This window comes from Pyrus communis, chromosome 8, assembly GCF_041283825.1.
Source record: "Pyrus communis isolate YQ-2024b chromosome 8, ASM4128382v1, whole genome shotgun sequence".
Taxonomy (NCBI): Eukaryota; Viridiplantae; Streptophyta; class Magnoliopsida; order Rosales; family Rosaceae; genus Pyrus; species Pyrus communis.
The window spans coordinates 8773447-8791259 of NC_142572.1; the positions used below are offsets into that span (position 1 = coordinate 8773447).

A 17813-nucleotide genomic window follows, 5' to 3' on the forward strand; every position below is an offset into this window, starting at 1 on the left:
CTCACACATCTCCTCATGTTTATTCGTGTTTCTGTTTAATCAACTATCCTGGACTTCTCTTTGCAACTCTCTAGCCAAAACCCTCTTCAACTACTCACCTCCTCCCACGTTTTCCTCAAGCTCAACTGCTTCAATTCATTCAAACTACATATATATATACATAAAACATCATGATTTCACCTACTTCAAACTCTCAAGCATTGCAGAAACTCAAAAATTGGGTCCGTACTTTCAAAATTTTAAATGCCCAATTCGATTTGATTTAAAAAAATTCATTACATGTTCCACAAAATTGGAAGACGAATGAAGAATAATCAACCTGTAATTTTCAATTCCAGTTTTTGTTGCACTATGCTGCTTGCTTATTTTCTTAAAAAAGCAAAATTTCATTCCAATATGGACTATGTGGATCATTAAGTTTGGGTTTCAATTCCAAATTTGCTCGTTTTCGCAATTGGCATATATGCCTAGGTAGAAAGTTTAGGTTTGAATTGGTAAACACGTGATGGGAAGAGTCATGAATTATGTAGAGAAGATAGGTCTTCAGGATACTGCAAGTTACAAAAATTCTTGCAACAGTAATGAGTTCTACGTATTGAAACTTTACAGTTGACTCCCAGTCTCTCAATATGGTTGTTGAGAAGGTTCAGACTTGAGATAGGAAATTAGGTAACCTTCAAGCAATCTTTGTTGGGTAATCATTTGAAAATAATCAATGATGTTCAAAATTTAACCATTGCTTGGTAATGGTTGGTACCAAAATTCTGAAATTAGTAAAGTTTCGTGATAAATCGTCATCGGAAATAATTACAAAAATAGTTGTAGTCAAACTCATGTGTACTCTGTAACTTCTAATTTCTTCAAATTTGGAGTGTGTATTATATCCTATGTATTTTTATTTGCAATTTGAAAGTTACGTATAATTGTAATTTATTTGGTTTTTGGTGGTTAGGTTAAGCAGCATATACAGAACCGTCACATCATGTTCTCTACTTTTGAATTGCCCAGTTATGCCAAAACAATAAAGAAAAGAAGAAACCAAAAGTAAATTTGCTCATACAAGCATAGCATGTGTACCGGTTGCTATTTGTTTTTGAAAAACATGGTATATCGAGTAATTATTAAAACATCGAATATCAAAAAATAGAATTTATATGTCCATTGTTATACACACAATGTGAACGTGAGAATCATATTTCGTGATACACTTAGATTTTAATAAGGTATATGAAAATGATAAATATATAATTTTCTTTTAAGAAATCTCATTTGTTTATATCTTTTTGGTTTATGAACTGAGAAGGTGAAACACCATAAATTTCACTCATACTTCACATTATGGTATTGTAGGAAAGTTGGTGAGTCAATATACACATTGAAGTCAATGCCATGGATCCCAATAGAAATATGAAGTTAACCGAGTTTGTGCGAGAATAATGCTAGAATGGATGATCTCCTGTGACACACCCTGACCTGGATGTTTAAGTGGACATCAAAGTCAAGATATGTTGGCCGACACTTGAAAGGTGACAAAGTCATATTATGAAAATGTTTAGGCATAACAATGAATAAATTAAATCCTAAGTCCAATATTAATTTCAATTAAAGGTGAAAGGGCTTAGTGCGGGATGTGCGTATATTACATAAATGTAATGTCAGAGCACAAATAAAAGTGCAATAACAGTAAGAATATTCCCATCCTAGGTAAGATAGATATTTATACAAAACACAGAAATTAAAAATCCTTACATCTACTAGAGTAGATGTCAAAACCACCAATGAAACCCTCATTTCCCAAAGAAAACTAGCTACTCACTCTTGGAAGGGCGCAAAATAGAAAGTGTAAGTGGGAAAAAAAAAAGGTTCAATAAAACCTTTGTTTTTCTCAACATAATTACCTCTTGTTGTAAAACCCGTATAGTTTTCAAAATCATAGTCCGTATAACTATGAAAATCAAAGATCGTATAAATGATCATGCCATAATAGTTTCACAGACCTCAACATCCATAAATAATGCTTATAAGCATAAATAAAAATATGCCATGGTGTAAAAGTACTTCATCCAAGCAGTTGTGAAAACTATAAATGTACAAGTGCTTGAAAACAAAGCTCACTCACTCACTGGTACTCTATCCACAAAAATCCGCTCAAATTAGGAAGGAAGAGCCACATATAACAATCATACCTAACCATAAACAACGACCCATTAGCAAAATTCTAATAAAACAATTGAATTTGGAGAAACGAAGTGTGGAAACAGATTCAGCGTTTCGAAATATCCTAGGAGGATTCCATAAAAAGTCATAAGTCAAAGTCAATGACAGTTGAGCTAACCTGAGTTGGTCAACACTTGTTTGAGCAAATCAAGCCGGTCTAACCACATGGAGTATTATGTTACTAAACGGAATATTTCGTTAAAACTAACGCAAAAGTAATGGAATATACATGGTACATTTCAACCTGGATTCAAAAATAGATTGAGTTGTCGGCTCAGATACCGGGTTAACGAGTCGATCAACCTGGTATGGGGTCTTAGATTCGCCAAAATATGTAGAAATGGCCGGGAGATTTAACGACTCCGTCTTGTGCCAAAAATCAACCAAAGCATACAAACCATACATGAAAATCTAAATACTCAACGAGACAAACACATTGGTTGTAAAATAGAGGTCTCACCTTGGCTGAAATCGGCAATAAACTCGCTGCGAAAGTTATGTTCATGTCAGAGCTTCTCAAATTAGTTGTTTGGCTCTGAAATCATGAAAGAAAGGCGTGGATGAGTTCGTAGTTGTGAGGTGATGATGATGGTGGTGTTTGGTGGTCGAAACTCATTGGAAACAATGATGGTGATGGTTTGTTGTAGTTTGGTTGAGAGGAGGAACAAGAGGGAAAGAGTTTGAGAGGTGAAATGAGAGAGAGCATATTGGGTTGAAAGTGGGAGAGAAAAAGGAACGCATGAGAGAGGGTTGCGGGTCCCAATGACACACAAACCGACCCTATAAATTCCAACAAAAGTAAAATTGCTAAACTATACAAATTTTGTTTCACTTGCGCTCACGCGTTCATATCGACAAGAACTATACGAATACGACAAGAAAGGAGAAACTATGAATTAAGCACAAATGTCCACATTGAGTTCCACCTAGTGATACAATGACATCTTCATCATTCTACACCTTTAGAAATAAAATTCAATAAAATCAGAACAAGTCGCCGCATCCTAAAAAGTCCCCTTCTCTTTTTTCAAAACCAAAAATACCACGACCTAAAACAACATTTTCATTTTATGCACCAAGTTTGAGTCAGTATCAATAATTTACAGTAATTTACAACACACTATGCCTCCTAAGAAAAATAAATAAGGACACATGACTATCAAAAGAAAAACATATTAACTCACTACAACCATGATCTGAATTACAGACAAATATTAGAATTTAGATGGTTTGCCTTCAAATGCTCGGGAGACTAAAATTTTAAATCAAAGTTTGTAAACTAAATGATGTGTCACCAATAAGAATTAAGTATGTTAATCAACACTTAAGTGATAATCCAATCATTAACAACTAAATCATTTAGTTTACGAAATTTGATTTAAAAAATTTAGTTTCTTTCATAATAATTATGTGTTGCAAAATACGCCTGTCATTTTTATAATTTTTATATCAAATGGTCCCAATTCACTTTTGGACCCCAAAATGCTGAACCCACAAGTGAAATACCAACCCCAATCGAATCCCCATCCCAATCTCAATCCAAATCCCATTTCACTTTCCAAATCCATCAATGCACAAAGGCACACTCATCGACTTCAGTCTCCTGTTCCCTTCCGATGCGCCGACTCATATATGTTTACGGCAGTCCCTAACACACAATCAAAATCAATAAGGCTTCTGGAGGTACATGAAGATGTCCTGCAGCGGGGACATCTGATTGCCGCTCTAGAACTGCGCCCTAAACCCATTCTTCATGATGGTATCCATGTGATTGTACAGGAATTCAAAGGCTTTCTCCCACTCCTTCCACTTAGGCTCGCTTTGGACCTTGCACGTGAACTCTGGCGACACCACGTGCTCTGAGCAGCTTGAGTCCGTGTGCAGCTTTAGCACCGATTTCGACGTGTTGAAGTACACGTAATCGTTCGGGGGACAAGTGGGGACCACCGCAGCTTGTGCCTTCCCATCCTCGAACTTCGAACCAGTGCTTACGTTATGACTCCTCGTTTGCTGTTCTTCTTCTTGCTGCTGAGGCTGCTGCTTCTCCATGGTAGTGTCATTCTTGTTGTATATTCCCAATCATCCAGCTGTGAAAATGCAGATCGTCCATCGGTATCCAATTCAATTAATTAATCATTCGCTAATTAAGAAAATAAAAAAAATAAAATAAATCCTAACCACAAATAAAATCCCCTTATCAAGTCAGTCTTATCCTTTAGTTATCGCTAATAGCTTCAGTCACCATCACAAAAAAAAGTCAATTTGTTTTTCCAAAATTGGAAATTTTAAACACACCGTTGATCTAAAACAGGTTCAATCTCCACCGTCCGCATATGGTGCCAATTCATGGAATGAACAAGTGGGACCCAAGCCTATTTGGGAAAATATTATTTACATCAAAGTACGTGTTACAATTTGTGATATGATTTTTCTTCGCTTAGGTTTAAAATTCAATTCTCATAAAATGTGAATTTGAAATTTTGAACTACATTAAGTATAAATAATATTATTTGTTCAAAAAAGAAAAAAAAATGATTTGAACGAAGTCGTGTTAATTGAATCGTCGTCGTCATGCAACGAAATTGTAGATTCATAATTTTACCCCCAACCCCTAATCTAACAAGAAGGAGAGTAGCGTGTATACCCTGAGGCTGTTTTTTTTCCGCGGCGATTGGTCCACGTCGGCAAGGCGGTACTCGTGCATAATCCAGTTGGTCTTTTCGCCGTGAGGGGCTTTTCCAGCATAGAACACCAGAGCTTTCTTAATCCCCAATGATTTCGGATGCCCAATAGGCTTATCGACACCGGTCGCCTTCCAGTAACCGCTTCCGCCCGCCCGATTCGACCTTGAACCGTTCGGGTACTTCCGGTCCCTTGGCGAAAAGAAATACCACTCTTTCTCTCCGTACAACGCCAAACCTGCAATACAAAATTTAAATTAATAAATATTATTTAGAAAAGAAAAAAAAGAAATCTATGAAAATTTGGAAAAGATTCCTAAAATTTAGGGGATAATTACCTAGGAGCTCCCGGGGGTTGTATTTGTAGAGGTCAATTTCGACAATGATCGGGACAAATATCAGCTGCGACGCACATTTCCGACAGAGGTAGTGCTTCACGAGCTCCTCGTCTGTTGAGTGGAACCTGAATCTTGATGGCAGCTGGAAATCGACGGACGACATTTTAACCCGTGTCGTTCAATTTGAACGTTGTCATTTGCTCTCTCTTTCTCTTTCTCTCTCTCTTTCCCTCTCAGTCGTTACTCGCCCTCTGTGCTAAGCAAGCTATAGTTGAAACTTGAAAGTTGAAATGTGAGTGAAAGAGGCGAATATATAGGGCGAAAATAGGGGAAGGGAAGGACACGTGGCAGAAGGTAGGGGGTGGACGATTCCAGAATCCACGTGGGCTATAACCTTTGTGGGCAGTCGTAGCGGACAGGTTTCTGAGGCATTTTGCTGACCGCAGCTGGACACGTGTCAATAATGGAAGTGCGGCGCATCGTGGTGGTAGAAGATTATGGAGTTGCAATGTAGTCACTACTTACACCACTTCTTTTTTTTTGGGGGGGGGGGGGGGGGGGGGGGGCGGGTATGCAAGTAGGTCTGGGTCGGGTTTGCCAGGGATCTAAGTTCGTTCGGCGGGTCAATGAGCTAGTGCGCTGAAGTGTACACGTCAGTGTTGTCGTGTTTACAGGTTATTTTGATTATTAGGATTTGATAATTCTTGCTTGAGAAAATTATTAAACTGGAAATTAGAGGAAATAGTAGAAAAAATGATTGAATTTCCTTTTTGGTTGGAAATAAATTGGGCATTGTTATCTCTTGGGGAAATTAATATTTCTGTTTTGCTAGCGCACCTTAGGCAACCCCCTAGTGTGCCTAGGTGCTCGCTCAGAGCCATATAGGTTGCAAATCTCACTTTAGATATAATCAATCTTCTATAACGACATGATTACCAAAAAAAAATAAAAAATAAACTTCTATAACCACATCATTTGATTTGCAAACTTGATTTAAAAATTTTGATCTCCCTAAATGTTGATAAGATCTTCTCCTTTGGGTCATACTCAAGCTATGCAATTCCCAAAGTCGAATGCAAAGTTTACAAACACATCTTGTTGAATAATGAGAAAAATCCTATGTCCGTCATTTACAAATTTGTAGTAAATGATTTGATTTCTAATTGTACTGACATCTTTCGTAATAAAATTATGAAATATATGGTTAACTTGAAAACAATATTAGTGTTATAAGTAGGGTGGACTCATGACCCGTTTTATGAAGGTTTGAGCTTATGATCGTCCCTTGACTTGACATGTTTGTTGGACTAAGCTCGGAGACTAAGAGACATTCATGAACACTTAACAGAAGGATGGGCAATGCATCGACTCGTTGATCATGAAGTAAACCCCTAAACCATTGATGTACTGAAAAAAACTTTCATAAGCTTATAAAGTGCTAATTCACGATCGCATCCGACTGGACTTGTTGAGGCCTTGTTGAGTATACTCTGAACCACGCCCTACGTTGTCCAGTTAGGTCAAATTTTCTAACTTGACTAAACTTAAGAAAAAAAAAATCATTTTAAGTGCTTTTCTATGTTGAAGCATTGAAAGCTCTGCATTGCAATGTCTAACTTGAGCATCAACATCAAACATATCAAATGTTTAACTTTTTCGTAAAATCTTTCATCATTTAAAAAAAAAAAAGAAGAAGTTTTGGTATTCATTTATCACAGAAAATAAACATTTTGATTAAGCTTAGGATTATTCAATAAAAATTGTGCATTGTAAAGTCCAATACGACCACGTGTTAATAAGTTAACAAGTTACGAGGGACAGGGACCAACAAAGCTAATTCCAAGTAGGGGGCAAACACTCAAAAAAAAAAAAAAAAAAAAAAAAAAAAAAAAAACACTGAAACAGCTCGATCATGTTATTCCCACCCTCACTTTCTCTTGTTTCTCAAATAGCTTTTTGCTAAAAGGTGATGCCAGATACAACAAATTTTTAAACCATCCTTTGTTAATCATATTTTGAACAAAAAAAAATCTTTTGTTGATCATATGATGTTGACAGTTGATGATTAGAATCCCTCCTAAATCGTAAAAAAAGAGTTCAACCATCAACCGGCACATTAGGTGGACTACAAAAGATGGTTTAATTAAAAATTTAGTTTTCCTAACATTGTCACGTGCTATATGAGTATTTTATAATTCATTTTTGCGTCCAAAAAACATAAGATTTGATTGAATGAGAAGAAGCCCAATACAAGTTACAACAAACAAGCCCAATAAAAATTGAGCATAGCCCAAAACCCATTGAAAAAATATAAAATAAAATAAAAACCCTTACCTCTACCCTGCAGGGTGCAAACCCAGAAAGCAACTGCAGCCGTTGCCACCTTGCCAGCAGCCACAAGGGTAGTTGCCTTAAAAAAAATAAAAATCGAACTCCGTGTTGGATACAACGAATGTATCGCTGCAATTATCAACCAAATTTCGCTATTGAAACGACCGCACCAGGAGAGAGCCGCATATATGAGCCACCATCACATGCCCTTGTAAATTGGACTAATGTCCCGATCGTTGTTTGATGAACTTATAAATTCTAGAACTTGAGTTATTAAAAACAAAATCTAATATATTGTGTCTTACAAGTCTCATCTAATGTCGAGCGGTCTTAAATTGATCATCTATTTGCAACTTGCAGCCTCAATAGATCGTAACCTTCCCCATGCGATATGCAAAGTTTTTACAAAATTATTTCAGTTGACAAAATATGTGTATATATGTATGTACATATATATATATATATATATATATATATATATATATAAAAAGTAAATCCTATGATCTTTTATTTCTTCATTCATTACCAAATTCCAACTAATTACATAGAACTGAGAACATAAATCTTGTACAATTACACTTCACAGTCAAACCCAGTAAATAAATGAAATGCAGAAACCCTAATTAATTATAAAATCATGGTCTTGGACGATGAGGATGGTGATCAAACTTGTGTGCTGCAAATAGGGCAACTCTTTTTAATCTGAAGCCACTGGCTTATACACTCCCAATGATAAGGGTGTTCACAGGACAATGCAGCTAGTGATTCACCGTCGTCATACTCGAGCTGACAAACCACGCATCGATCGATGCTAGTGTTGCTCTGACCGACCGCTAATTCCCACGTGTAGGGATGCAAACATGCAGAAATCTCACTGCTGGGAAGTCCTCTTTTTTCTTCCCCTATGAATTCTCCAAGTGCTAACAATTCCTCATAAGTTAGTTCATCCACGTCCAAATCATCCGTTTCTTGATCACTGCTGCTACTGCTTGTGCCAATTTCTTCGTCCTCAAGAAACCTGAAATCATCAGCATCAAATTCTCGGCTTTCAAGGAAAGCAGCAACGTCTGGGTCGTAGTTTTCACTAGAGGACGAAGAAGCATCATCAATTTCAGCGTCGTCTTCTTCACTATCGCTTTCTATGGTTTCGAGCATGGTGTAGGCCTGCTCTTGCTCTTGCATAGCCAGGGCAAGAATGAAATCTGCGCTCACTTGGATGAGTTCGGTGAAAGGGATCCTCCCGGAAGATTGTTCGGCTTGATCTTCTTCTCCGTTCATCGAAAGCTACGATCAATCTCTTCCAGAAGTAGAGTGTCCAAACCGGATTCATTCGAGATATATGAGGGAAAATAATTGGACTATTTTTGTGAGGTTTCTTGCGAGAAAAGGCAGCTTTCATTGAAAGCAATGGGAAACCTATTCCTCATGGATTTAAGCATTCCAGATTCCTAGTTCAAAGACGTGTGCTAAAGAAAATGATGTCCCATAAGTTACAACCTCTTATTCTAAAATTTTGGGCTCCTAGATTGCGACTTGTGCCCTACGCAAACCTCTTGTCAGCTTGTTCATAAACACATCCAGGGCCCCCAGAATAATTAGTATGAGGTTAGCCACAGAGAGCAGATGATTAGTTGAACGTTTTTAATCATAAAGAGATTTTCTGTTTCTAAAGACCAACACGACTCCCATAGTAGAAGAATAAGCAATCAGACCGAAAACTGCTTTTTCGGTGTCATCTTTTGTTTTTGCTTAAGAAATTCCGTGAGAATACCCTTGTGTTCTTAGTTTCATGGATGATTCAAGGTTTCTTCATGTCTACTTATGTGAGACGGGAGGAACTCGGAAATAGAGGAGAGAAATCAATCTAATTAAAAAATGTTTAGGTATTGTTGTACATAACGTAATGTCACATGAGATCCACATACCTATTTTTTTATTTTTTATTTTATTTTTATTCAATACGTGTGTTAGTAATAGTAGGAAAGTAAGGAATCAAGTTGTTACGATATTCCTTGTAAGTAAACATGTCAAAAGAGTTGAACAAAAACAAAAGGTCAAAAGAATTCAACCACCCATATGGATCTGTATAGCAGTAATAATTTTCGTGTAAAATTCAACCCATTCGTCACATTCTTAATCCACAAAAAGATCGAGCTTATTCCCAAATATCACTTTCAAGACTTCCAAGAACCTTGTAGCTCAATCCGTCAAGAGCTTTCACCCTCAGCGCCCAAGTTCCAAGTTCGATTCCCTCCCCCACTCTCCCAATGTCTCCTTTATATCCCAAAAAAAATAAAAAATATCGACCTTATCCAGTAACCTTAAGCACATCAGTGGGTTAATCCAACTCTTTGTCAAAACGCAAGAATTTGGTTAATAGCATGTCTTTCACCATAACACCACATCTAGATGTCCATTATTCACATGCGAAAGACTTTTTAAGAGCACGAAACAACAACTGAACACGAGAGTAACATCACATGTTTCCAAATGCACAACGTGAATAAATTCAAGATAAAGTTTAGAAACAGCAAATACATCAGGATAAACTCAGAACCTGTTTAGAAACATTAATGAGCATACCAACTGATTACCTTAAAAGCATATTTGAATTCCCAACATTTTCTCAAAGTGACCTAATTTAAATCAAATGATCCCACTGTATATAATCGTCAAATTACATTAAATCTAAACATAACAAGGGGCCTATGATCGCCAAGAAAGCTTATGTCTGCTAATTCACGTCAAAGCTACATAAACACCCGAGGAAAAGATGCAGCCTGAACGAAACATAGGAGGACTCACAAAAAGTTATGCTGCAATGTCAGTCCATTCTTCCCTTCAAGATCTTCTCCTGCACTTCAGTTGGTGTTCTGCAGAAAAATAATTATACGTGTTGAAACAGGGAGTGTTACTTCTCACATAAATGGAGGGAATTAAATGACCCTCACAAATCTTAGTACTGTGAAGTCATAACATAGGGAGAATAAGTATCTAATGAAGAAGATGACGGAAAAATCAACCACAATGGATTGAGAATTCAGACCACCAAAGAAATTGATGCCTGAGATTCCCAGTTACGGAATTAGGTTTAATGTAAGCTCCTTTTCATCACCAATATGATAACTAATTGAAATGTTATGGTAAGAGCAGACACTCGTCGTGAGAATGTAGCCTTAGCATTCAGGACAAACAACATTCCTGGATTTACACATACCATGAATCATATTATGTAAAGCACAATGTTACAGTATTTCATAATTATTTCCCTGATATTGTGTTCAGCTGATATCAAGTATATATAGCTACTTGCTTTATTTGGCAGCCAACAAGATGGAGGAAATGAATTTGGAATCCTATATCAGTTTATTAACTATCAAGTATGAAGGAAAAAAGGAACAATAGAATCTTTTATTGCTTCAAGATACATTCTCTCTCTCTCTCTCTCTCTCTCTCTCTCTCTCTCTATGTACATGCATCTTCATGCGTAATAAGAATATCTGAGTAAGTAAAGAGAACAAAAGGCTTACACGACAAAGACGTGGCCTCCCCAACCACTCAGACAGTCTCGATCTACTGATGAAAGTAATGCTTGAGAGACAGTCTCAAACAATTCCTCTGGTTCCTGAGTGACAATTAGTAGACGCACTGCTGTTAGAGCTGTTCTCGTTAGTAAAAAATATAATAAAGGAGCTGGCCATTTTAGTGATACTAGGAGTAAATATTATCACAATGATCTAACTTATCAGACAGCAATAAATTTTCAGCCCCACAGAATCCTGTAAACGATTATTGAAGTTCAGTTGGCAACGGAGCCCACTGTTTATCTCTATGTATGCTTTTTGTTTATGTAGCAGTTGGCTGCCGACATGATAAAGAGAAAAATAAGTACAATTGATACATAGTATATCTCTCAGTTTCCCTTTAATTATATTGCCCCTTCCCCTACTCCTTTCAGTAGTAGCAACACACACGTAAAGAAAAGTGCAACTAATTGGAGATCTCTCAGCTTGTTTTTATCTTGATTTCAATAGCCACATTCTCGGCAACAACACATCTCTACAATTAAATATGAATCACAATGGCCTGAGACAGTTTGTGCTTGAATGTTCACTACATATGGGAGACATGATTCAACAGAATATCTAGAGCACCTAAAACTGAATATCTCATATCTGAAAAAGTATATATAAGCAGATCAAATAAAATATATTGACAGGCCCATTGAAAAGCTAGTGCAAATTGAATAGAGAAACGAACCATATCAGGCTTGAACATTGCCTCACAAGCACCATAAAGGGACTCCGATGCAGTACCAGCAACAACGAAGTCTTTAGCCAGTTCCCTGCATATATGGAACACAAATAACATCACTACAAGAAGTAAAACCACAAAGACACATATGTAAACACATAAACATAATAGGAGTAAGCAAGCATGAATATTTATCCTATAGGAAGATGAAGAAACAATTTCAAAGTCCTTAGCACCTGGGCAGCTAAAAATTTGAGAGAAAGTCAGAAAAGAACATGAATGAGAGAAGAAAAGTAACTTACTTGGCTCCAATTGAATCCATAGTGCATATGAATGGTCTGTCTTCATCACTTAACCCAGCAATTACAGGCTGAGTGAAGTAGGGACCAAACCTAAATCACAAAAAAGAAGTCAACCCTTATAGTTCGTCATCACATTAAGCTAAAATAATCAATACCCATTAAATCTCCCAAGCATGTACAAGAAAAGGGGTCAAATACGAGCAAATTCCAAACCTTTTCTCATACAGAATAGCGGAAACAAGGCTGGCAAAAGTCTCCGGCTTCATATCCCTCTCTTCCCGAAGCTGGTACAGCTTGTGCCGAAACATGAGCCTCTGATACCTTAAAGTTCAAACCAAAAATCCCCAAAAATCACACAAAAGAAAGCAAAAAAGCGAGAGACAGAGAGACAGAGCGAGAGAGAGAGGTACAGAGTCTGAGCGTCGGTGGCAAGGCCGGAGAGGCCGATGAAGAGCCTATCGTGGACTTGGCTAATCCTCTTGAAGTCGGTGGCGACGGTCTGGAGCTGAACGCCGAGGCGGCGATCGCTGGCGATGGCGAAGCAGTTCTTCCCCACCATTGCGACCAGTGCACTCCCGTTGTACTCGGTGATCTGCAAACCCAATTTTTCAAAAACAAAAATAAAAATCCCCAATTGGAATAGGGTATTTACACAAAACCCTAATCGGCCTCTGTACGAGTAAAGAATCAAGCTTGCTTCTTCAACTTACCGACATCGGAGAATTAGGGTCTTTCAATAAACTGAATCGTAATCCAATTGCTTTCACTGACGACTGAGAGAGATCGTTTCGTTCGTGCAAATGCTTTCTACACAAGAATAAATTATAGGTCGATTGATTTCTTCGGCGTCACTCCAGCTCTTCCTTCCAGTGTTCCTTTCTTTTCTTTTTTATTTTATTTTATTTTATTTCAATTGTTTGTGTTGGGCCAAAATTGTAGATGTGGGATGGGCCAATCTCTTAGATCAAACTTTTTTAGACTAGGCTAGATGAGGCCCTAACAAATCAAATTATTTACATTTTTTTGATAAATGATATTATTTACACTACTAGGACTGTAGTATAATCTCTAAATTTGAGATATTTTACAATTTTATGTGAAATTTGGTTAAGTGCAAAAATTAATTTAATGTTATGTTGTCGTAAAATATTTTTGTGAACATTTTAACAAAAAGATATTCAAATTCTGACACGAAATTTTTTTCTTCCCAAAAACGTAAGTGCATACAAATTTAATTATTAAATTAATTAAAAAAATACAATATTGAATAGTTAAAGAAAGAACGTTAGCTTACTATTAATTAAAAAAACAGAGCTTTCATGAAAAGGGTTTATGCTAAGTTTATTTTAATAAAAAACCATACTATAACTTTATTTAATAAAAAAGAATTAAATATTAATGAAAAGCCCTTAAATTTTAACAAAAAAGACAAAAGAACTTAACGTTTAATGAAAATGATACAATTTTAACATTAAAAAAAAAAAAAAAAAGACTTGACACCCTAGACACGTGCGTCCATCACATACATTGTTTATGAAATTGAACATTATTTATGAAACTGAACGGTACTACACTATTTATTGGTCAAGTCTTATAAATAATGTCTAGTTCTTGATCATGTTTCATAAATAGTGTTTAGTTATTGGGTCCAATTTTATAAATAGTATATAGTAATTAGTACAGTTTCATAAATAATGTCTCTTTCTTGATTCGGTTTCATAAATAGTGCTTAGTTATTGGTCCACTTTCATAAATAGTGTCTAGTTCTTGGTCATGTATCATAAATAGTGTGTAGTTCTTGGTCCAGTGTCATAAATAATGTCTAGTTCTTGGTCATGTATCATAAATAGTGCCTAGTTATTGGGTCCAGTTTCATAAATAGTGTATAGCAGTTGGTATAGTTTCATAAATAATGCCTAGTTATTGGTCCACTTTCATAAATAGTGCCTAGTTCTTGGTCATGTTTTATAAATATTGTGTAGTTACTGGTCTAGTTTTATAAATAGTGTATAGTCTAGTTTCATAAATAGTTTCCACCTATTGATTTAGTTTTAGAAATAATGTCTAATTCTTGATTTCGTTTCATAAATAGTGTTTACTTAGAGTGATGCGAGATTTACTTGACACTCAAATTAAACCCTCGTTTGACAATTGTAGTAGAATGGATAAGTGAGGGATCGTTCTAGACCGGGGATTAGGAGGGCTTGCTAAAACCTTCTAAATTGACTTAAAAACATAAAAACTAAATTAAAATACTCTTAACACGACTACTATGACTCAGAATGGCTTTGAAAAACTCAAATTGTCTAAAACAATCAAATTGACTCAAATAGAAGCTAGAACTTGATTTAGACGAATTTGCAATTGTTTATGACTCCACAAGCTTAAAGATACAAAAATAAAACAAATACGAATGATTAAGACTTAACAAAATAGGGGGGGAGGAATTGTGGTTGGACGATATTAAATTAAAAAGACAGAATATAATTAAAGGCAAAATGTAAATATGAATGTGATAAAAATATGGATGATGGAATAGCCAAGGGGTTCTTCTCCACACATGTTACACTTGCAAACAAAATTGATTCTCAGTTGGTCTTTCGATAAGTTGTGAAACTCAATGCTCCAAGTTAATTAGATCCGCTTAGATTAACTTTCAGATTTCCTTAAATTCGTTGGATTGAATGGAATACGCATTACAACCAAATTGTTCTTAATCAAAGTCCCTAACTATGGAATACGCATGATAGAGACATTTAACCAAGATCATTAAGTTCAACGGAAATCATAAACATCGACGAGGCATTCGTTACCATGGAATACGCATGAAACTTATGCCAAGAATTCGTTTAACGCGATTGTTTATAAGCAACCTCTACTACTTGTGAATATAAGTTCATAACGATTAGGTGAAATTCACTTATATTCTAGCGTCATATTTATGCATGAAAATTAAGCTTGCAATCTCAATGAACATACATAAATAAGTTATCAATCAAACAGTTAAACGAATTGAATCCACAACTTATGAAATTCCAACCAAACGTAATCAATTCAAAATGCAAATATAAACATAGTTTCGAATCACCCCCTAGCTAAAGGGGGTTTAGTTCCTCATAACTTTGAAATCAAAGAAACACCTAAACATTCCAACAACTCAAACATGAATTGTATGAACGTTTAGGCACTCTTCTCTTCCCTTCTCATACATACAAAACAAAGAGAATTAAATTTAAACTTTGAAATCAAAGAAACACCTAAACATTCCAACAACTCAAACTTGAATTGTATGAACGTTTAAGCACTCTTTTCTTCCTCGTTGTTGTAGCACAAAGTCTAAGGTGAGCTTAAGGGCTTTAGGTGTATGTGGAATGGAGTAGGGAGTGGTTGGAGATGGAAGAATGAAGAGAAAATATGCAGAAAATGAAGTGGGACTCATGGCAATGGAATGGTATTTGTGTTGTGTGAAGTGTTGTGAATGGAAATATGAGATATGAATTGAATGGGGGGTGAATGAATGAATGCTAGGGTATTTATAGGGGTAGTGGAGGGAACATATGGCTGTTTGTTTAAGCATTTGTGTGGAGGAATGATGGAAAAACAGCTAGGACACATGTGAAAACTGGAATTGCACAAGGGGAGCAAAGGGAACCCACGGCATTGAGTGTTTGTTTGATGATGATGCATGTGATGGGTGGGAACAAAGGGGGAAACATGGCACAAGGGGGCTTGAATGAATGATTGAATGTGCATGTGGATTTTTAAAGAATGAGTGGTGGTGTAATGATGAAGTGAATGCATGTGAAAATTAGCTAGGAAAAGTTGTGGAAAGGTAAGGGAATACACGGCATTGAGATGTTGTTAGTGTGTGAATGCATGTGAATTAAAGCTAGGGTGAATGCTTATGTGTTTGTGAATTATGCAAGATTGTATGGATGAATGATTAGGGTCTTGTAAGGGTGGGAATGCATGTGTTGTGCATGGTTGTGAAGCTGGAATTAAGGGGGAAAGCCACGGCAATGAAGATGGGTGCATGTGTTGGATGATTTGTTTGTTGGTTAAAGCTTGTGAGTGAATGATTAAAGATGCATGTGGATGAATTATACAATGGAAAAGTATGGAAGTGACACTAGGTTGAATGATGATGAGTGCATGTGAGTTGAAATGCATGTGGAATGAAGATGGAGAAGGTGGTGTAATGATGCATGGTTGTAGTTTAGGGTGTTGAATATGGATTTGCATGGCTTTTGAAGTGATTGTGGGTTTTGGAATTGGAAGGAAATGCATGGCCTTGGGGTTGGTTTAAGAGAGAATGGGCTAGGCCCTTTGTTTTATGTCCAAAGTGAATACAAGGTCTTCAAATTCGTCCAACACTTTGGCTCCAATCATATGCTATCCATTCCAAGCCCAATTTTGCTCCAAAATGCTCCAAAATGCATCTTTTTGCTCCCTTAGCCATATGAACCTAAAAACACACGAAAATGGCTTAATCTACTAAAACAACCATGAATTAACAACAAAGATGCACGAAAACAAGCTAAGTAAGTCGCCTAAATATGCTCCTATCATAGAGCAACTCCAACGTTGGAGCCCTCCCCCTAGCAATGCACTATTCAATCCACTTAATGAACAGTAAATAGCCCTGGCAATAGAATTTGCATCTCCACCGTTACACTTCAATAGCCCTGGCAATAGGCAATAAAATATTAGTATTTTTTTATTTATAAAATAATACAAAATAATTTTAATTGTAAATCAGATAAGATTTTTAATCATTCTCGTTGCGCCATGTGTCATTATCCGAAGTATTATTAAATAATACAAAATAATACAAAATAATACAATTATTGGTGATGGATTTCTGATAAGATTATTAACCAATCACGTCGCACCACGTGTCATAATCTGTTCACAATCTTTGAGGATAGATTTCCATCAGATTTTTAACGAATGACGGCATGCCACGTGTCATAATCTGTTCACAATCTTTGATGATAGATTTCCATCAGATTTGTAACGAATGACGGCATGCCACGTGGCATTATGCACAACCTAATCCTTTCTGAATCCTTTATATAATCCACCATCCATCCTCACAAATCTCACACCAAAATTCTCAAGATCTCTATCATTATTTATAGTTCCTGCTTCCTTAGTCACAAAAATCTGTATCATTATTCATAGTTTCTGTTTCTTTCTTTCAATGTCTTCTTCTTTTTCCTCAAGGATGATGTGGGAATTCAATCAGGAAGAGGAAGAATTGTTTAACGAATCAGAAGCAATGTTCAATCACCAGGGGGTAAGAAATGAGAGGGAAGAGGATGAGGAGCGTCAAATGAGAGATGACAAAGTAAGAAAGGGCAGAGCCTCACATTCCCGTCGAGTCATCCAAGCTGCGGCTCAGATCTACAGGCCTAGCCATTCCGGAAACCTTGATAGAAGCAGGCAACGACGAGGTATGGAACTCTTGGATGATTATTTTGTTCCTAATAGTGCATTCCCTGATACGTACTTTAGACGTCGTTTGAGAATGAAACGACATTTGTTCAACAAAATCATGATTGCTGTTTGCAACCATGATTCTTATTTTGTGCAAAAAAAAGATGCTTTTGGTGCTATGGGTCTACTGCCTGAGCAAAAAATTACTGTTGCCTTGCGGATGCTTGCATATGGAGTATTTACAGACCAAG

General features: G+C 36.5%; 1 protein-coding gene and 2 pseudogenes across 1 annotated transcript; all 3 read right to left on the minus strand.

Moving 5' to 3' along the window:
* Positions 1–3651: 3651 nt before the first annotated feature.
* LOC137716867 (NAC domain-containing protein 2-like) lies at positions 3652–5399 on the minus strand (annotated as a pseudogene).
* A 2652-nt stretch (positions 5400–8051) lies between these two features.
* On the minus strand, positions 8052–9005 carry LOC137717267 (E3 ubiquitin ligase BIG BROTHER-related-like; annotated as a pseudogene).
* Positions 9006–10050: 1045 nt separating this feature from the next.
* Positions 10051–13052, minus strand: LOC137717505 (proteasome subunit beta type-3-A). The gene is made up of 7 exons (XM_068456891.2): positions 12834–13052; positions 12534–12715; positions 12337–12444; positions 12124–12213; positions 11828–11912; positions 11098–11192; positions 10051–10440 (listed from the first exon to the last, which is right to left on the minus strand). The coding sequence occupies exons 1-7, from the start codon at positions 12837–12839 to the stop codon at positions 10392–10394; spliced, it is 615 nt and encodes a 204-aa protein (XP_068312992.1). The 5' UTR covers positions 12840–13052; the 3' UTR covers positions 10051–10391.
* Positions 13053–17813: the final 4761 nt, after the last annotated feature.